General features: G+C 33.0%; 1 protein-coding gene across 1 annotated transcript in view; it reads right to left on the minus strand.

The window, feature by feature from the left end:
* The window catches only part of MMP16 (matrix metallopeptidase 16), a 295240-nt gene that overhangs the window by 108396 nt on the left and 163607 nt on the right, over positions 1–23237 (minus strand). Inside the window, exon 4 of the mRNA XM_008063015.1 lies at positions 11597–11901. Coding sequence (XP_008061206.1) covers positions 11597–11901 — 305 coding nt within the window. The remainder of the gene's footprint in view (positions 1–11596; positions 11902–23237) is intronic.

The following is a 23237-nucleotide window of genomic DNA, read 5'->3' on the forward strand; positions in this document are numbered from 1 at the left end:
TGAAAAGTCATAAAAATTAAAATATCATTGAGATTAGATTTTAATAATGGCCTCTACTAATATCAATGAAATATTTTTGATGGAGCATAACATAATGCAACACTGAGAAAAAATAACTTATAACTGCCAATCTGGGACTCAAATAAGCAAAAAATACCCCCCATGGGCAGTCAAAGGGTGGTATCTACCTTATCATTTCTTGTGAAAGAAGTTAATTTTACCATTTCCCACTTCCAGCAAATGACCAAGTGGGAGAAAATGAGATAAACAATTAATATCCTTTCTGTTTAATGATCCCTTACATATTAATGAAAATAACTCAATAGAATAATCCAATGATGGTACAAAGGCAGAAAATACCTAATGAATGTTCACAGAACACTTACAAATGAATAACACATACAAAAAATATGTGCCCTTCAGTATTAACAAAATGTGTAAATCACTGAAATCAAATTTTTATCTATCCAATTGGTCAAGGTGAAAGAAAGATCAAGTATTACTAGAGGTAATACTCAGGAGTGTAGCTGTAAATGGTTGAAGTGCAGTGTAGCCATTCTACCAAAATCCCCACCTAACACTATTACCTTGGACAAAGGATTACCTAATCCTTTGTCTTTCACATTCTCATTTGTAAAAATTGAGTCAATAACAGAATCTACGTAATAAAATTGCAGTAAGGATTAAATAAAAATTCATCTATCGTACCTAACAGTTTTGACATTCAGTAATACTATTACTATCATAACTTAATAATTATTTTTACTATTACCATTATAGTTATTGTTACAATCATGGTCAATGGATTGTGCACTCTTACACACTGCTGCTAGGAGCATAAACTAATTCTGCACTTTTGAAAAATGATATAGCAACATATTAAGCTTTCTTTAAAAATTCATATTCCTTGGGCAAATAATTATGTGACTCTATACTAAACAAATAATTTGACTGGCAAACAAAATTTTATGTGCAAATGTGTTAATTCCAATAGATATAAGAGCTAAGATTGAAAATATCCCAAATTTTGGTCATTAAAATAATCCTCATATATTGAATCATATGAAATAATATTATGGATATCATTAGAAAATAGTCAGGTGACATATTTCAAAATTATATATTATTCTTGGGCATATTTTAAAAACAATAAATGCTAACAATTGTATCTATATCTGTCCAGATTTAAATCTCTACTTCAGCAATGAACATATCTGTTTACAATCATGATTAAATTTACCAAAACTCTACAGTTGTTATCTTTGAGTGAAAGTATTAAAGATGATTTTTTTTTTTTGAGTTGGAGTCTCACTCTGTCACCCAGACTGGAGGGCAGTGGCATACTACCGGCCACCGCAGCCTCGACCTGCTGGACTCCAGAGATCCCTCCGCCTCAGTCTTCCAAGTAGCCAGAACTACAAGCGTGTGCTACCATGCCTAGCTAGTTTTTTATTTATTGTAAAGATGAGGTCTCTCCAAGTTGCCCAGGTGGGTCTCAAACCCACGGGCTCAGGCAATCCACTCGCCTCGGCCTCCCAAAACACTGGGATTACAGCTGAGTCACCAAGCCTGGCCTAAAGATGATTTTAATGGTTTTCTAACTTCTACAGTTTAAAAAATTTTACAAAGAGAATGTATATTGTTTACTTGATTATAAATATTATAACTATATCACAGGTAAGATAATTACTAAAATCATGGGTCCAGAATTAAAGTCTGCAATGAGTACTGTAGTCACGAGGGAAGAAATTAATGTTTTAATATTTATTATTTGTGGGTATTGAAGTAGGTACATTGGCATACTAAAGTTGTTTAAATGGTGGTTATATCCTTTTTAACTACCACCCTCTTCCTCCTGTCACATATTACAAATAAACAAAGTCTTCATCAGTTTAAGAGATGTTAAATATGGTAGAATTGACAATTCAACTGTCCTATTGTCAATAGACAATATAGACATTAAGAAAAATAGCATCTCTTTATCTGACAACTAACAATCATTTTGTTCTTCATCTGTATGAAATGGAGATATACAGATATAGATATGTTAGAGTGGGTATTGTCCTATATTAGTATTTTGCAGGAATACAGGTATTGATGGAGCTCATTAGATCAAGTCTAAGAAAGGCAAGGCAAAAACGCACTGCATGCTCATGACCACCACAGCCTCCACCTGCTGATCTTAAGTGATCCTTTTGCCTCAGCCTTCCAAATAGCTTGAACTACAGGCAAACGCTACCACACCTGGTTTATTTTTTGACTTTTCGTAGAGACGAGGTCTCACCAAGTTGCCTGGGCTAGTCTCAAACCTCTGGGCTCAGGCAATCGTCTTGCCTCGGCCTTCCGAGTGCTGGGATTACAGGCTGAGCCGCCACGCCTGGCCCTGTAGAGTATTTTAAAACACTATTCTATTTTTAATATCATGTCATTCTCTAGCACAACCACACGGTCACTTAAAGATGAGAGCACATTCTGTGAAATGTGTTGTTAGGTGATTTCATTGTTGTATGAACATCATAGGGCGTACTTACACAAATCTAGATGGTATAGTCTACTACATACTAGGCTGTATGGTACAGTTGTTGCTCATAGCCCACATACCATATAGCACGTTTCTATATTGAATACTGTAAGTAATTTGAACACAATGATATTTGTATATCTAAACATAGAAAGGTACAATAAAAATAGCATTACAATTCTATTATCATCATATATGGGATTCATCATTAAACAAAATATCATTATGCATCACATGACAGTATACAGTTTGAAACAAATAACAGAATGGGAGATAATATTGAATAAAGGCTATATAACAATTCTAATACAGAAATGAGCAAATAACAAGTCCATGTTCAACACTTCATTTTTACTACTGAGAGATCTCATATTCTGCAAACTGGATCAAATATTTTCAACTATAAGTGTACTCATTTTATTCCCTTGTTGAAAAGTCTTTAGTTGATCCCAATGGGCCACAAGAGAAATCCAGCCTCATTAGCATGTCACTAACTAATTTAAACAAACTGGATAAAACTGATCTTCTTAATCTTAGTTTTATTACTACTATTCACTCCTAATTATCTATCTTCTAGACCGGTGATTCTCAACTGAGGTCGATTTTGTCCCCCAGAGGACAATTGGCAAAGACTGGAAACATTTTTGGTTGTTGCAATTCAGGGATGCTACCAACATCTTCAGATAGAGAACAGAGAGATAAATATCATGCCCACAATATATGAGAAACTATTTCCTTCCTACCAAAACAAAAAATTATTTATCCCAAAATATCAATAGTGCTGCGGTTGTGAAAACCAGTTCTAGACAAACATATCCTAATTATTTTACACTCTAAGAGATCTTTACTGTATAGTTCTTTTACCTTAGCGTTTCTTTCTTTTCATCTTTGTCTAAATTAAAATTTCTTTTCAATTCTCAATTCAAATGCTCCTTTCTGGGTAAAAACTTCAATGTGATTGGCAAAATCCGACTAAGATCAAATATTATTTCAGAATTCTATATGCTTACCAAGACCTATCTTGTTACATAATTTTAATTATACATACTTGATACATATTGAACAATATACATAATAAATACATAAATTACAAAGATTAATAACACGAATCTGAAAATTCACCATCTCCACTTGAAGATGAAGTATTGCCAATTCATTTACATCCACTCATGTATTATGTCTACTTTCTACTCTTCTGTTTCCCTCAGAGCTAATCAGTATCCTGAAATTTGTGTTATCTTTCCACTGTTTTGAAAAACACATTTATATGACTATATCCACATGGAATATATATTTTGTTGTTATATGTTTTGAACCTTAGAAAAAAGAGTATCTTTTTTTGAAAATTTGCTCTATTCACTCATTATTTCTAGAAATCATCAGGATTGTTGCTTGTAGCAGTACTAACAATATTTCCCTGTCAATTAATACTAGTACCATATTGTATGCAAACAAGAATTATGTATATTCATTCTTCTGACAAATAAGTATTTTAAGTGGTTCTCTTTTTTTTGCTGTTAATTAAATTCTTAATTAAACTCTTATACAATATAAGGATTTTAGAATATTTTAATTCTCATATCTGTTTTCATAGTTTATATGTTGATATTTTCCAATATGCTTTTCTTTTTTACTGCACATATTATATACTATTATTAGTGTATGCATATAATGCTTATTAATTTATCTTATCCAAATTATTTTTTCCATCTAAAATTCTTCTTCTGGAAGTCTTGCCTTTCATTCTTTACTTCAGGTAGTAGAAAGTTTATAGAATTGCTAAATAAATAGCTAATTGCCTCATGCTTATTCTTTTTTCCCCATTTCATCCTAACTTTTGAAAGCTAGTATTGCTGGATAATTCTAGATTGACAGTTATTTTCATTTAGCATTTAAATGTACTCCATTGTCTTCTCAACTCCACAGTTTGGGGGAGTTTCCTGTGAAGTTGTATATAATACATCTTTTCCATCTGTTGGTTTTGAAAATCCTCTTTGTCTGTGGTATTCTGCAGTTCCTCTAAAATGTGTGTGTGTATGTGCGAGATTAGTTTGTCCTGCACTGAAAACACTGATTTTCCTCTATTTATGAATTAATATTATTATTTCTAGATAGTTAATAGCAAGTGTACCTTGCATATTACTTTTTCCCTAGTTTCTAGAAGTCTCTCCTTCTGGGACTCCACCTATAGTATATTAGATCTTTTGCCCTATTTTCCTTAACTCTTAACCTTTCTTTCATAGATTTGATCTTTTTTACTTTCTGTACTGCAATTTGTGGATTTATTTACATTTATCTTTTTGTTCACAACTTCTTCAACAAATCCTTACCTGCTATTCAATCCACCTGTCATTATTATATTTTATTCCTACTATTACATTTCTAAGGTAATATATCTTAGCTCTTCTTAGTCTTTTTCCATAGTTTCTTGATGCTTATTTTATTTTTTCTGTGATTCTTTCTTTTTAAAGATTCCTATCTTAAACTTTTTAAAGATATTCTATCTTAAAATTATATAAACTGTATTTCTAACTTCTAATTACAATATCTAAATGCTTGAAGATTAACCTATTGTCTGTAGGCGACTCTCACTCATGATACTCTGTTTCTTTCTGTGTTTAATAATCTTTGCTTTTAAAGTTCTGTTTGCATGATATCCACCTTTAAAACAAGGTAGGAGCCTAAATCAAGTATGTTTCCTCTAGAGGATATATATTTGCTTATATAGGGGGCAAGGAAGGTACTACAAATTTAGGATTATTTTTTCCATATTCAAGTGCCAGGATTTTAATTCTGGATCTTCAGATTCAACTTCCTCACCTTGCTTCTGCACTAAGGTTTGATCTCTGCTTTTGACATGTGTCATCATGCAAAACTCCCGTTTTGGCTGCTTTGCTCACCTTCAGGAGATATCTTTTAGTAAATTTAATATCAAAATTTTCAGTAAAATTTTACATTCCTGATTATCTATTTCTTTAGTAGTAGAAATGATTTTTGAAACATCTGGTTTTCCAGAAGTAGAAATTTCAAGTGTATTATTTTAAAATTTCTATGTTACCTCTTATAATCAATATTAGAAATTATATGCCTATTATAGATTATAAAGTTCTGCTTTTCTAAAGGCAGTAGAGATAATTAATTTTTTCATTGGAGTTTTATAAATGTTTGGTCCGTCCCTAGGTTTCTTTCTTGGATAATTTAAGCAATAAAACTATTAAATTATTAATTCAAACTAATTCATATTTTCAAAAACTTCAAGACATTGATTTTTTAAATGGCTAAATTTGAAAATTTAATATTAAATGTATTAAAAATAAAATATTTATTTAATTTAATATTTCATTTTGTCTTGATTTAAGGACACAGAAACTAGATAAAGATGAATATGAAGAAAAATTTCTGTACAAAGTGTAAAGGAAGAGGAATAATAGTAGCTCCCTAATGGCTAATAGGGAAAATATGTATGAAGTTTGATTAAGCAACTTACCCACAGATTTAAAAAAAAAATATAAAATCCAAGTAATATTGTTTAACTTGTCAACATATTGGTGCAGCAGACACTGAGGAGCTCCTCATTAAACCCATTACCATTATTTAGCCTTTCTTGTGATTATGTGTGGTCGGTGATTTAAATTCTAGTTAGAGGAACTTGGGCAGAAATGTTATACAGTTGACCTTCCATATTTTTGGCTTCTACATCTGGAGATTGAACTAACCATGGGCTGAAAATATTTTGGAGAAAAAAATTTGCACTGAAAAAACTCTGTACTGTACAAGTACAGTCTCTTCATGTAATTATTCACTAAACAGTACAGTACAAAAACAACTTAAATAACATTTATACTGTACAGGGAATTGTAAGTAATTTACAATAGATTTAAAATATACAGGAAAATGTGTCAAGGTTATATGCAAATATTAAGCCATCTTATATAAGAGATTTGAGTATTCATGAATTTTAGTACCTGGGGGGAGTCCTGGAACCTATTCCCCACAGTTACTGGGGGATGACTGTATATCACTTGTGGGTCCAGCATATAAACTCTTCCATGAGCAAATCTATCAGCTGCTGCTTGGATGTTGACTACTGAGCCTCTATTATTCCAGGTTTCTGATAAATATTTGGACAAAACTCCTCTGTCCCACCCACCAAATGAACATGTAAGAAAGCGCAACTGTGTTAAGCCATATAAATTTATTTACTTAAGCTGGGCTCGGTGGCTCAGCCTGTAATCCCGCGCCTTTGGGAGGCTGAGGTGAGTGAATTGCCTGAGCCCGCGGGTTCGAGACCCGCCTGGGCAGCGAGACCTCATCTCTACAATAAATCAAAAAATCAGCCAAGCGTGGTAGCGCATGCCTATAATTTCAGCTACTTGGAAGGCTGAGGCAGAAGGATCACCGGAGCCCAGCAGGTCGAGGCTGCAGTGGCTGGGAGCGGCCACTGCACTCCAGTCTGGGCAACAGAGTGAGACTCCAACTCAAAAAAAAAAAAAAAATTTATGTACTTATGTTTCATTTATTAAACCTCTATTTATATGCATTTCAATGTTTATGATCAGTTTATATATTTTAGTAATACTAATGTAATAAAATATTTTTGTGTAACTTCATCAATTCATCCGATATTTTCTAATTGCATACAAGGATCTAAAAAAATAGCCAAGTCGCGACTGTATAGTAATCACATGAGGCTAGGCAAGTGAAAGGTTTTCAAGAAGTCAAAACTATCATACTTTAGGTCACCTGTCTTGTGAAATGAAATAAATTTAGTGAAATGAAGTTCATTTCAGGAAGAAAGGAAAAACGCCATGTTTTTAAAAACAAACAAGTTAAAAACCTCTCTTTAATCGTTGTGAAAGCCAAATGACTTTGAAAGAGAGAGTTCTCAAGTTTTACAAAGTGGGAATAGCAATGTGGTACAGAGTTAATTTTCATAGAAATTAAAATTTTAATAAGTACCCCTGTTTTAATGATGAATAAGGTCCTCGATTACCCAATCATATCAAGTCCTTCCCTTTTCTTCCAAAATCACAGAACAGATGAATCTAGACAATATTCCCATACACTGTGGTGCTGACAGATAGGCATCTTAGTAAATATCCAGTTGACATCTAACTCTTTCCTCAAAGATCAAAGTCCATATTCTGTAGGCCTCTGAGAAATATCATATAGCAGCAGCAACTGCAAAATGAGCAGAAGAGGTTGGGAGGTGTCAGATGGCTACCTAAGACTGGATTTATCTCTAGACAAGTGCTTTCCATACTAGGACACCAATGGACAACATATGTCTTACAAAAATTAACTCTCCTAGGTTGGCGTAAGTCATGGTCATTGACTTAAGCATCACATCATGAACATATTTAACTTAATCCAGGTGTATTCAGGAAATAGTAGGCTTGGATGTAGATACCAACCATATCACAGCTAATGATGAACTATATTTAAGAATTTTGATGTGCCAGATGAAATTTTTATCATTTCTCTCTACTTGATTGTTTGACAGTCTGCTACAGCAGCACTAATCAATCTGCTGTTTACCTCCATACTTTAGGCAGTGAACTGTCTGCCAATAAACAGAGTCGTTGTGATGCATTCTTTTTAATAGATTTCAAATACATGGTAAAACAAGATATGCTTCTAGATAATTTTCTGTCATAAGTTTTAAATATTATTTTAGTAGATAACCTGCTTTGCTTAGAGATTATCAACTTGAAATTCTATTACTGCTATAGATAACTTGTCTAATTAGAAAAAAATATTTGTGATATGTTTGCAATGAGTACCATTTAAACTTTATACCATAGACAAGCAAACAATGTCCTATTCATTTTGCCAGAGTTAAATTTTCCAACTCACATTCAAGAGAATGTATATTTTTCAAAACCCCTACCATGATAAATATATTCGATTTAGATTTAATTTGCATGTGTTTTGCTGATTCATTCCATTAAGATAAAAAACTCTTTAAAAAGGGTATTGTTTTTATTAGGTGTGTGTATATAAATGTGTTTATTTTAACAAAACTATTGTGTAATTTACTCAATGGTCTTTAGCTTGAGCTTTCAAAAGGTATCATGACTATAAGCAAATTGATAGGAAAGTAGATAACAATGAATTAAGGGTTACTGGCAGCCTAAGACACTGTTTATCTCTTTTAAGGTAGACAGAATTCAAATTGCCTTCATTAGCTGAGCAATATGCTGTGGAAAATGAGCTGGGTGCTTATCAAGAGGCTCTTTCATTTGCATTTTTGCTAAATAAACAAGCTGCTCTGTTTTCTAGTTGCTCAAGAGCTGTGAAAAGGAGAAAAGAAAATAATTCAGGTAAGTAAGCCAGGGGGCATTCCAAGACTAGATTAAAGAAATGAAAAAGTTTATCAATGAAGATTTCGGAATTGTGCATTGTTTATTCGTGATACAAATAATCTCACACATAGTTAGGATGTAGGAGGTACAAATGCATTAATTCTCTCTGCATCCACTAGTACAACAAGCAAAGCTAGAGGCTGTTCTTTTGATAAATGATCAATACTTTAGCCTGACACTACCCTAGCTGTCCTGTTATTGTGATTAAAAGTTTGAATTTCGATTAAGCAGTAAATCTTTATGGTATTACATTTTCAATAGTCAATTAACGTCTTCCTAATCTGTTGAAATTCTAAAACACTACTATTTTGCAGAGTCCTTTCTTTTAGGCTCATCCACTGGCAAAATATTCTTGTCTGGCAATAAAGATACACTTTTCTCCAAATAAAAAGTCAAATATTAAATAATTGTTTTGTTTAGATTTTTAGTAATTTGCCTATGTGCAAAGAATGCTATACTTTCATAGTATGTTAAGAGACAATAAAATATATTAATGGATACTCTTAGTCAAAAGTGTACTGACTTGACTGTACACCTTTAGTTCATGTTATTTTATAATTTTCCCACATATATATTCCTTTGAAAACTTCTTAAATCATATAGAACACATAAGCATTAACAGCACTCAAATCGGTATAAACATTCTTATTGCCTATGCCACAAAATCTCCCAATAGATTTTTTTCCCCAAAACTTTTTATTTTCAAAAAGAGTAGGTTGATCCCTAAGAGCCAGTTAATACTGTAGTCCCAGCTACTAAGAAAGCTGATGTGGGAGAATTGCTTGGGCCCAAGACTTCAAGTCCAGTCTGTACAGCCAGCTAACAGATGATATGCTTAAAGGGCTAGTGCAACCATCTTCATGAAAGACTTCAATATTTTAAGACAAAATGTAGGGAATTTGACAGATACCTTCTTCATATAGGATTTTACTAATTTTAAATTTAAGAGGTAACAAAGCCAAATTAACACATCCTCAAAGCTATAGATTTAAAGTTGGCTTACAATTGGATCCATCACTGCAATAAAATATAATTTTATCTGCTCAGTATATTAGAAGAAAACCTTTCCCCTGGAAGTCAATGAGGTTTTCCTGTGTCATCAAAATTCTACTAGTATAAGTGCTACTTTTCTCAATCATTGAGAATGCACATATGTCTTCCATTATTCATAATAATTTAAAAAACTGACTGCAAGAGTCTAAACTACTTCACTAGAATGCCTGTATGATTTTGAAAAAAAAAAATAAACACATTTTATTTTAAATGATTTATGTATCAAACTGGTATGGCTCCACTGTCATGCATGTTCCAGATATTTTATTATTAGATGATGAGGTATAGAGTAGGTTAAACATGCCTGCTTAAAAACCACTTTCACTTATAATACTCACAAACACTACACAGTAAAAATAAATATACTGATTTCTAAACTAGAGATTAGTTAGCCAGCATTTAATGTAAGTCAGTTTGATTCCAACATTTTTGGTTTTCATTCAATTATACTAAAATCTCCATTTCTTAAAAATGTAATCATAATTTAATATCACAACTTACACAACTATTAATGACAATTCAAAGATAATCTTAACACTATACATTTTATTTCATGTTGGAAAATATGGACAATAATCTATTTTTTAAGAAATTGATATTATTTTAAATTTAACTCAACTTATTCTATCCATAACATGACTGAATCCTAGGTGTCTTAAAACTGTGAGGCTGTTAGACTAATCCAGCTATCTAAACCTCCTAATGAACCAACAAAGCTTAATTTCATGACTAGGCTTAATGCATCAAGAGTTTTAGTAGCTGATTAGCTGTCAGTACAACAACATACACTTGTTGTAGAACATCTTCTACAATGGTGAGGAAGAAAATATTTAAATCTCTACTATAAGTACTGCGGCTATAGCTGTATAGAAATCTTTTAACACTAAGATTCTACAACACTGAATTTTTTTAAAACACAGAAATACGCATTGTTGACTAGGAAGAAACACATGCCTCATGCCAAGTAACTATTATTTTAGTGATTAAGTTTTTTGATTTTTTACATTATTTTTACATAAAGGAATAATTGTAAGGATTAGAAAACTGATATTTTGTATTGGACAGATTTGTAAGAAATTGATTTTTAAATTTTTATAGAACTTGATTATTATGAAAATAAAAAATATAATGTCAATATAATAAATCAGCTAGTTATATCAGATTGGGAGAACAATGAAATGGATGAGAGACAAAAGAGAGGGGGAAAAATTTATAGACTAGAGAGGTGATACTAGAACAGAAAATAATATAAAAGATATGGTTTAGAAGCCACACCATGAATATAGATCAGGGCTAAATGTTGAGTGGAAATGCTAGCATAAGATATATAAAAAGAGCAGAATAAGCTTAATGCATATGTTGTAACTTAAATACAAACTATGAAATCTTTCAAAATGACATTTTGCAGGAATCAACTTACTTAAGAGTGTTTACATAGACAATGTAAGGTTCTACGCTGTAATCAAAAGATCATATATATATTATGTAATGGCCTATAAAATCATTGTCCTGAAACATTATAAAAAATGTGTACATGTTTTATAATTTAAAAAATTAAATTTAGAATCTATACCTTATGTTTATAAATTGTTGGACACTTGGGCATTCTAAAAATAAAAACAGGATTATTTACATTGCAAAACAACCATGTACTTACCATCATGATTAGGATTTCCTAGGGTCCATGGCTCATCTGAGTCAAAATGGGTATCTCCTCCAATTCCTGGTCCAGGGAAATAGGCATGTGCCAAAAATCCTCCCTCTCCATCAAAGGGAGAACTATCCCCATGAAAACCAGATGCAAAAATAATAGTTATATCCACGTCACGTTTGCCATTTTCCAATTCACTGTAGGGCACTTCTTCAAATGTCAGAGGAGTTACATTCTGCCACACATCAAAGGCACGGCGAATAGCTTTACGGGTCTCAGGGTCTCCTACTTTTGGAGTTACGTTCTTTATACTGAAAATTAGAAAACATTGTAATCAGTATAGCTTTGTTATATGGAACCTGACTTATTACAGATTTTGATCTATTCAGTTCAGTAAAATATTAGAGACAATTAGTCATTTTAAATTGAAATAAAATGCATTCATTTCTATTGTCTCTATTGCTAAATTTCACTGTATTGCAACTTATTAATTCTTAGCAGTATAGTATTCCTGTAGCAAAGTTATCAATGAGAAGATCTCTGCAGAATGATTAACAGTAAGGTAACTAGAAAAGGCACTTTGCCTCCTGGTCAACAACAGAAAAGCAAATTTGCTTATTGGGCAAAGCAGTTTTGAGCTGAAATAAAAATTTATAATTCTTTCTAGTTATAATTACTATTAGAGGTACACCGCTGTTTCTGCACACATCAATTTCAAACAATGCCTTTATACTCTTCTTTATCTGTAAACATCAATTCAGAAGGCACATAGATATTTCTTAATTTAAAAAATCAGATAATTATAATTTATTATATTCTATTGTTTCTTATTAATTTGTTATGGTTAAAAAAGTATTGTGAGTAAATATCAGTTTAATACAAAGGCTTAACTATTATAGGAATTTAGATAAGTAAGTTGAACATTATACATTTAGTTTGTTCTGATGCTAATAGCTAATTGATGAAATAATTTTAAATATTGTTCTTGATTATTTAACTAATCAAATGGTTATTTTCCCATTTATTTTTCTGTTTTTCTCTAAAATAGAACATAAATGAAACAAGTATATGTATATTTTATACTGTAGCAATATAAATTCATACCATGCATGTGAAAAGCAATGGGTTAATTCTATGAGTCATAAATATGTTTCAGACCTCTTCAGCCAATAATCTTACATCCATGAACTTTCACTAATGAAATATTTTTGACTCTTTTTTTTTAAGAGAAGAGGTCTCACTATGTTGCCCACTGTGGCCTCTAACTCCTGGGCTCATGCAATCCTCCTGCCTTAGTCTCCCAAGTAGCTGGAACCACAGGTATGTACAACCACTGTAGCTAGCTTATGAATAGAATATTTGATTACAAATAAAGGATATAATATTCAGGAGAATATGTATTTCTATGCACTCATAAAAGAGAATTGAAAGCTATACAATTTACAATGATAAAGTGATAGCTAAATTATGGTGCATCTACTGCATGTCATTGTATATATTGGAATCAAAATTATTTTGGCTTTTTAAGACTATTTATCAGCATGGAAAAACAATCTTTAAAAAAAAAAACCAACAAAGTTTATCAGAGAAAGAAGAGAGAGAAGAAAGAGACATGCCAGAGCTGGCATAGGCGAGAGAAACCTCCAAAAAACAACTTATAAAATAAACTTTCCAGTGAAAAAATACGCATATTATATTTTTATAATCTGATTTTAACTATGTCAAGATAATTACAAACAAGAGGCAGAAATTATGTAAGCTAATAATAGCATTAATGGGGCATTTACTATGCACTAGATAAGTACCTCATAATATCTAACTCCCGGATTAACCCAGTGTGATGAGGATTTAGATCTATCTTACCAAAAAAAGCAGTTAAGACTTAAAGGAATTTAGAAGAAAGCTTCTAAGTGGCAGAGCTGGAATTTCAGTCCAAATATTTTGGCTAAGAACTCCCTGTCTTAAATTCTATGTTAGATCACACATCTACGATAAAGTTTTCACTATTTTCTAATAAATATCAATAACACATTTAAATTTATTTTTTGGTCATAAATATTATGTATTATATATAAATGAGATGAGGAAGCAAACTAAGTGGAAATGAAGCGGAAGCAAGAGAGAAGGCCCGGCAAGTGGAAGGCCTTACGTGGGGACATTCTCGGCAGGTCCAAAGAAGAGCAAGGCAGCTGGTACAGTTTGGGGGGAGAGAGAGAGAGAGAGAGTACATGCAAGTATAAGGACATGAGATCAGAAGGTTAGAAGGAGATCAAATGAGGTAGGTTCTTGTAGGGCACTGCAAAGAGTTTGGTTTTTGCACTGAGTGAGAGGGGAAGAACTGAAGCACCATGAACAGAGACATGATGTTTTGCTTATTCCTTAATAAATGACTTAATCCATTATGTGGAAGCTATCTTGAGGTGGAGGGAGAGTTGAAATAGGGAGACCTATCAAGAATTACTGCAAAAATCCAGGTGAGACATGAAGGTGCTTTGGACCAGGTGGGTACTAGTGGAAATATCAAGAAGTGACTGTATTTTGGATATATTTTAAAGATTCACCTACCAAGATAGTATAATTTGGATTAGACCTAGGCTGCAAGGAAAAAGGAAGAACTGAAGAAGAAATCACTCTTTTTCAACCTAATCCAGAGAATGTATAGAGCAAAATAACTTATGCCTGCTCAGAGACATAGCTACACAGTATTTTGGTGGTGGTGGTACTTTTGTCCTTATTAGTTAGATAGTTTTAGCTTTATATCCTTTACAGCACGGTGCTCTGAAATATATCACAGAAAGAGTAAACATCTGTGTTGAGACATTGCAGATCTTTGTTTAGCTTGCTAGTCTCTAAATTCCCTGTCTAATGGCTAAGGAAGCATGCAAAGTCAATGTTGTAACATTGCTTTAATTTTGTCTACATTAATTTTCTTAGTAATCTTTTATTTTCTTACCATCCAACAGGATCTCAGAAGTCTTTAATTAGTGGTCAGGTATTCCTATAATACATAATTTGAAAGAACTTATTATATAATGGGTACTGTTCTAGGTGCTAGACACATAGTTGTGAATAAGACTTTGCTCTCATAGTGCTTATATATTCTAATGACAAGAGATAAACAATAAACAGAACAAAAAAGAGAGATAATTTCAGATAGTGATAAGTGAGAAGATGAGAAAGTAAGGTAAAGAAATGATAAATGGATAACAACTACATAAGGAGAGAAAGATACCTAGTACTGAGTTTCCAACCAGAAGAAACAGTAAGTAGGCCAGGCAAACTTGGCCACCAGTTCAATAATCCCATTTACAATACACACACACACACACACACACACACACACACACACACACACACACACAACTTTGGATTACAGCTAACCAAAAAAGTAAAAGATCTTCATAACAAGAACTATAAAACACTTTTGAAACAAACTGAAGATGACACAAACAAATGGAAAAACTTTCAACACTCATGAATTAGAAGAATCAATATTGTTAAAATGCTCATGTCACCCAAAGCAATCTACAGATTCAACACAATCTCCATCAAATCACCAGCATCATTTTTCAGAAATTGAGAAAAACAAAACTTAAATTCATATGGAAGCAAAAAAGAGCCTGAATAATGAAAGCAATCCTAAGCAAAAAGAACAAAGCCATTGGTATCACATTGCTGGATTTCAAACTTTACTACAAGGCTACAGTCACCAAAACAGCATGGTACTGGTACAAAAATAGACATATATATCAACGAAACAGAATAGAGAGCCCAGAAATAAAACTGGTGACCTACAACCAACTGATCTCTGACAAAGCCAAAAATAAACCCTGGGGAATGGACACCATATTCAATAAATGTTGCTGGAAAAACCAGCTAACCATATGCAAAAGAATGAAGATAGACTCTTTCCTCTTACCATATACAAAAACTAACGTGAGCTGGGCTCAGTGGCTCAGCCTGTAATCCCATGTTTGGGAGGCTGAGGTGAGTGGATTGCCTGAGCCTGCGGGTTGGAGACCCGCCTGGACAACTTGGCAAGACCTCATCTCTACAGTAAATCACAAAATTAGCCAGGCGTGGTAGCGTGTGCCTATAGTTCCAGCTACTTGGAAGGCTGAGGCGGAAGGATTGCCGGAGCCCGGTAGGTCGAGGCTGTGGTGGCTGGAAGCGTGCCACTGCACTCCAGTCTGAGTGACAGAGTGAGACTCCAACTCAAAAAGCAATAATAATAATAATAATAATAATAATAATAACTTAAGATGAAGGAATGACTTAAATGCAAAATCTCAAACTATAAAAAATCTCGAAGAAAGCCTAGGAAATTCTCTTTTAGACACCAGCCTAGGCAATTCATGACCAAGACCTCAAAAGAAATGCAGCAAAACGTATAAATGACAAGCAGGATCTAATTAAACTAAAGAGCATCTGCACGGCAAAAGACACTGTCAACAGAGTAAACAGACAACCTACAGAATGAAAGAAAATATTTACAAGTTATGCATTTTACAAAGAGCTGATATCCAGAATCTACAAAGTAATTAAAATAATTGACAGGAAAACAACAAACAATGCCACCAAAAAGTGGGAAAAGGACATGAACAGACACTTATCAAAAGAAGCCCCAAAACATAAATTTTAAAATGGCCAACTTAGCTGGGTACAGTAGCTCATGCCTGTAATTCCAGCACTTTGGGAAGCTGAGGTGAGAGGACTGCCTGAGCCCAGGGGTTTGAGAAGAGCCTCAGCAACTTGGCAAGACCTCGACTCTACAATAATTTTTTAGAAAATTAGCTGGATGTAGTGGTGTGCACCTGTGGTTCCAACTACTTGGAAGGCTGAGGTAGAAGGATCACCTGAGCCTAGCAGGTCGAGGCTGCAGTGGCCTTGAACGTGTCACTACACTCCAGCCTGAACAACAAAATGAGATGCCAACTCAAAAACAAAACAAAACAAAACAAAAAACTCAACCTCATTAATCATGAGAGAGATGCATATCAAAACTGCAATGAGATACCATCTCACGCCAGTCAGAATGGCTATTATTAAAAAGTCAAAAAACTACAGATGTTGGTGAGGTTGTGGGGAAACACTCACACTCACACACTGTTGGTGGGTATATATGCTAGTTCAGCCCTTGTGGAAAGCAGTTTACAGAATTCTCAAAGAACTAAAAATAGATTTACCATTCAGTCCAGCAATCTCACTACTAGTTATATACCCAAAAGAGCATAAACTGTTTTACCAAAAAGACACCTGCACTCATGTTTATCATAACTCTATTCACAATAGCAAAAACATGGAACTAATCTAGGTGTCTATCAGCAGTGAAGAAAATGTGGCACATGTACACACACCACGGAATGCTATGCGGTCATAAAAAGAACAAAATCATTTCCCTTGTAGCAACACGGATGCCGCTGAGGAACTTCATTCTAAATGATTTAATAGAAACATAAAACCAAATAGTATGTATTCATAATTGTAAGTGGGAGTTGAACACTGGGTACACATAGGCATAAAAATGGGAACAAGAGACACTGGAGATGCCTAACGGGGAAAGGAGAAGAGGAGGGTAAAGATTTATAAACCACCCATTGAGTACCATGCTTGCCATCTGGGTGATGGGCTCCACAGAAGCCCAAATCTCACCATCACACAATATACCCATTTAACAAACCTTCACATGGAAGGTTGTTTTATTCTAAAATTAAAACAAAACAAAACAAAAGCCCCGGCAAGTTCAAAGAATGACACTGCTCAACGAACTGAAGCAAAATAAACACACAAATAAATGACATGAGATGCCATGAGAGATCAGCAGGGAATGGATTATATTCAGTGAGGGGAAGCCACCAGACAGTTTAAGCACAGAAGTACCATGATATCATTCCAGCTTACAAATATCACTGTGTCTGATGGAAAATGGATAAGGGGACCAGAATGAAAATAAAACATTTGAAAGTTCACACAAGAGAATACAGAGACATGGACTAGATTGACAGTCAAGAAGATATGAATAATTCGTTTCCATATATATTCTGAGAGAATTGTTGATGGTGATTGGTGATGCATTCAGTATGTAATGGAGACATTGACTTTTATTTCAAATAAAAGGTAATCTTGCAATAGAGAAAATAAATAAAATTGTATAGTATGACTTATTTATAAGTACATAACAGTTTTGAGAAAAATGAAGCAAAATAATATAATAAAAAATAATAAATGTGGAGTAGTACTATTTGAATTTGAGAACATATTACTGCGTGTTTCAAAGCAATGTATTCATTAGTTTCCAAGATATGCTTAACCACAATAATAATGATTGTCATGAATAAATATGACATACAAGTATGCTTCAAAGTTAGAGCTGGAGTTCTGATGTGGTGGCAAAGAAAAGTAAGAGTTTAGAAACTATTATGTTGGCCCTTGTTTTGTTAAGTACAGGTCAGGCCATGTGCTCTTTGAACTATGGCTGCCATGTTTTCTTTGCTTTGGCCCCCTCCCCTACCTTGGGAAGGTAACTCTTCTCTCTCTAATTTACTTTCTAAATAAACTATATTTTCTAAAACAAACAAACAAACAAAAACTAAAAGAAAACTTTTATGTTTACTCATAACTGAAATAGCAAAGAGCAAAAAGAGAGCAGGAAGTAATAACAGTAAAATAAGAATGTTATTAACAATTCTAGTAAACAATGCACACATGAGTAAATGTATTTGAAAAATAAAAACAGAATACTATAAAATGAATAAAGTAAAAACTCAGTTTTAAAAATTCAATAAAGCTCATTTGATTTTACGATGTTTTTATTTTTTCTTTTTGTAAATAGAGTGAATATACTACTCATTTTAATAAGATAAGTTTCACTTTTGAAGTCTCTATCTGGCTATTTTATACTATTTTACTGATTCTGTCACACTTGCAATTTGGTAAACTTTAGAACTTTAACCAGAAAAGTGATAAATGTTACCTTTACTGACCATGTTTTAAGAAGTCATATAAAAAAAACTGATGAAATGAAATTTCCAAACCTTGTTATTCATCAAAATAATTGATACTACCAGGAAGGCATGTGAGTTGACTTATAAGGTGTAAAGTCAGGATTCTCTAAACATCATTAGATCCATATCAGTTCATTTAATAATAATTTTACATATTAATAATGCTTATTTCACCTTAAAGTTTTTGATTCAATGATAAATCTTTTTCCAATTACTGTTTTATCTCTAATATTGGAAGGAAAAAAAGGAACTAAATGCCTTTGTATCTAGCTAAATTATAAAATGTTATAATATCATGTCAAAATAGTTTTATATAAACAGAGCTAAATCCACTTTAGTCAATTAGATAGACAAAAAATTACTTATTTAGAAAAGCATGCCAATATTTTATGATTATCAACTAAATTTAATTTACTGCAATGAGGAAAGAAAATAATTACTAAAAATGAAATAGAAGAAAAATAATAAATAGTATAGTTAAAATCATCAGCATATCCTGAATTTATAATGTATAACATTCTTTCAAGAGAAAACTAAGCAGACTAATGTACTTTTATTTGTAGTATGCTTGAATTGTTGTGGCGTCACAACTTGGTTTTTTTTTTTTTTTTTTACATGTATGAGAAATGGTAACAGAATAGAATATGAATTTGTTCCAGGAAACCTTACGTTAAATATGTGTAATAGGGTAATATGTTCTCAAATTCAAATAGCATTCCACATTTAATATTTTTATTATATTATTTTGCTTTTTTTCTAAAAAGTATTAAGTACTTGTAAACAAGTCATACCAATACAATTTCATTTATTTTCCAAGATGCTGGCTTTCCAGGCAAGGCAGAACTAAGTACATATTACTGTGTAGGGTCCTTTTCTGAGTCTGCTATGTAACCTTTGTACATACAAGTTGAGTTCTCTTTTGAAGTCAATAGGATAACCAAGTTCAGTGAGCTCTCTGAGTTTAGAGAGCATAAGAAAAATGTTTCTGAGGAGGAATTTTTTATTCTTTAGGAACTTTGCTGTATATACACTATTAAAATAAAATAACTTCAAGTGTGTGTTCTCATTTTCCACATAGGTATTCATTGAGAACCAAGGGTAGCTAAAGAATGAATACACTGGGAGAACCAAAACTAATCAGTATAATATTAACATTACTATATTCATTAATATAAATACTCATATTCACCTGACAGTTTAGCTACCTGTCCCATTGACCATTTATCACATAAAATGATATTTTGGAATTTAGATTTAAAGAGAAAATAAACGTACCCTCTGTCTATTTTAGATGATAATCAACAAACTTGGGATTTAAAAATCTGTTTGATTAAAAGAAATGTTACTCATTAAGTTTCTATCATTTCATGAAAAATGTTTAACCAAAATCTGTTTAGAATTCATTAGTTTATTCAACAACTAACTTTCCAACCATTATACAAATTATCTCTAATTTGCCTGCTAAGTGATTAAATTTATTGATTTAAGTGCCTGAAATGCTGAAGACAAATCATAGGATGTATTATTTAATTTTCCAATCATTCAAACATATTTGATTTTTCTGAAAGCACGTAAATACTTGAGAATAACTGGAAATTCTCGTCTTAAATATTCCATCTGTCAGGTTGAGAATCTTTAGCTGTAATCTTCAGTTGTTCCTCATACAGATGGCTTTCAAGCTCCCTTAATATTTTGATTGCTTTTTTAGAGGACACATTCATTTGCCAGGAAGCAACCAAAATTGTGAGGGCCAGAAGAGAAAAGTATACATCAGGTAAGGCTTAGTCAATAAACCAGAGAGAAAAATGAGTGCCACCACTGCTTTGAACACTTTGCTCTCTATCAATGTAATCTGGTCATTTTAACTGTTCTGAGTCACATTGTACTGTTGACTTATAATGCTTTTTTTTATAAAATAAAATCTAGATTTGACCACTAACACCTCAACTCCTATCTGCATACTGTAATGGCACACTTCAGCTATTCTTTTCACAAATAATAATTTTTTTTATCTTAAATGTCAGATTTTATATATTAATGTATTCTTTCAAAATAAAATTAGGAAAAAAGTAGCAAATGTACATACAGTACTTACTATACATTATGCAATTTCCTAACACCTTACATATATTAACTTTAAAGTGCAATATACTTAGCTCTTATTCCCAGCTCTTTATAATCCTATTAGAACATTCTCAACTATTTCATGTTTTTTTTTTTCTGGTAAATTAAAAGGAGTAGAGATAATAATTGACATTTACTAAAAACAACTCTATTTCAAGCATTGTGCTATATTTGTTATGTTTTCCAGCATCTTATTTAATTTTCCCCCAGTTTTATGAATATTTTTACAATACTCACTTTGCAACACAGAGGAATTGAGACACTGTGGATTTAAATAATTTGATCCTGGTTCTACAGTGTCAGAGTGAAGAGTCAAACTTAGGTCTTTCCTACTCTAAAATAGACTCAATCAATGCTATGTTTATCAATAACCTGAAAGTTTACAGAAACAAACACCTAATTATTTGAATGTTCAAAATTGAATGAGACCTTTGCTAGAACAGAAACATAGCATAAACGAAATTATAATCACTTTTGAATACAATGATTCTTAACCCTTCCTTTCTCCCTCTTTTTCTGCCTTTTAAAGGACAAGTGTAGTCTGTACCTAAAGAAGCAGAGAAACTAAATAGGGTGCTCCATCAAAAGTTTGGAAATCAGAGGCTGGGCATGGGAGTTCACACCTGTAATCTGATCACTTTGGAAGGCAGAGGTGAGAGGATTGACTGAGCCCAAGGGGTGGAGACCAGCATGGACAATTTGGCAAGATCTGGTTTCTACAACAAATCAAAAATTAGCCAGGTGTGGTGGCATACTCCTGTACTTCCAGTTACTTGGAAGGCTGGGGCGGAAGGATTGCCTGAGCTCAGCATGTTGAGGCTGCTGTAGCTGTGAGTGTGCCATTGCACTCCAGTCTGAATGACAGAGTGAGACTCTGATTTGAAAAAAAAAGTTTGGAAATCAGGTGAAAAACACTATCTGAAGTAAAAACAATGCATATCAATATATGGAGTTGTCTAAGTTTTACACTTCTATAGTCAATGATACACTTTAATTCAATTTATTGGCTTTTTGTATATGGTATGACTTCAGTTTCATTGTTATTCAGATGTATAATTAATTACTACAAAATAATTTTTAAAAAAATTTAAAAAATAAAATAGTTCATCATTTCCTCAGTGATCTACAATGCCTAATCTGGCATTAATAAATGTTTAATTATATAGATGAGGGGGGACCCCAATAAAACTCAAATTATATTTTGGACGGTAGGCCCCATGTAGTGTTCTCAGAATTTTTTTCCAGATCAAATTGTCAACCAAAGTTTTTATGTGGAAGTTTTGAGAAAGTTCTGTCATGATTTGTGGAAGAAATGTCTTGCGTTGTGGCAAATAGGTGGCTTCTACCATGACAATGCACCTGCCCACACCGTGCTGAACGTTCAGCCATTTTTGACCAACAACAGCGTGATACCTGTGACCCACCCTCCCTATTCACTGGATCTCTTCTTGAGCATTTCCAAATGAAAAAGTTCTCAAAGAGAAACGTTTTGCTGATGTGGAAGAGGTGAAACAAAAGGTGGCAGAAGCACCCAAAGGAATTAAAATTGATGAGTTCAGAAACTGTTTTGAGCAGTGATTAAAGCACCTCAATAGATGTACTACATCAAATGAAAAGCACTGTGAAGATAACTGAAGTCGAAACGTAAAAATAAACACACTTTTTTTATAAATAAATTCCAGGTTTTATGGGGGTCTCGCCTCATACAAGAATCTGTTTCTGTGATCTGTTGTCTGTATTACTGGCCTACCAGTCTATCTCTGTTCTAATACCATACATTACCTTAATTAGTATTGATTTTAAAGTAAAACTTCAGATCTAGTGGTGGGAACATCTTGACATTATCCTGGGTCCTCTTTCTATCTCAGAGATGTTTGATTCAATTTGTTAAATCACACAAAAAAACTACCTGGAATTTCTGTTAGAATTGTATCCAATTTGTAGAAAATGTAAGCTTTCATTTTATTAATTCTTTTTATTTCTCAATACATCTTTGCATTTATTTTCAGTCTTCTATTATGTCTTTCAACAAATATTCATAAAAATATCTCTATAAAGGGCTTACACATTTTTTAAAGTGAAAAATCAGGATTTATTGAGAGGACAGAAAAACTCCCACAGTGGGAGGGGACCTGAAGGGGTTGCCCTACACAATTTCATAGATTTATTCTTTGCTCTTACATTTTTATATCTATTTTAAATGATTTTTTTGGTAAAGAGTATACACTGTAATTGCTTTTTGTGCACACACATGTGTGTATGTATTTTGCATACTGATTTTTAAGTTTAAAATATAGTTATAGTATAGACTTCCAATTTCTACTTCACTATACGAAGTGCTTGGAAGTTATAACTCCCTTCTCACAACAAGAAATAAACTAAGCCGGGCTCGGTGGCTCAGCCTGTAATCCCGCCCCTTTGGGAGGCTGAGGTGAGTGGATTGCCTGCGCTCGCAGGTTCGAGACCCGCCTGGGCAGGCGAGACCTCATCTCTACAATAAATCAAAAAATCAGCCGGGC

Source organism: Carlito syrichta, unplaced genomic scaffold (genome assembly GCF_000164805.1).
Source record: "Carlito syrichta isolate Samal-C Ts95f unplaced genomic scaffold, Tarsius_syrichta-2.0.1 Scaffold306434, whole genome shotgun sequence".
In the NCBI taxonomy this organism is placed as follows: Eukaryota; Metazoa; Chordata; class Mammalia; order Primates; family Tarsiidae; genus Carlito; species Carlito syrichta.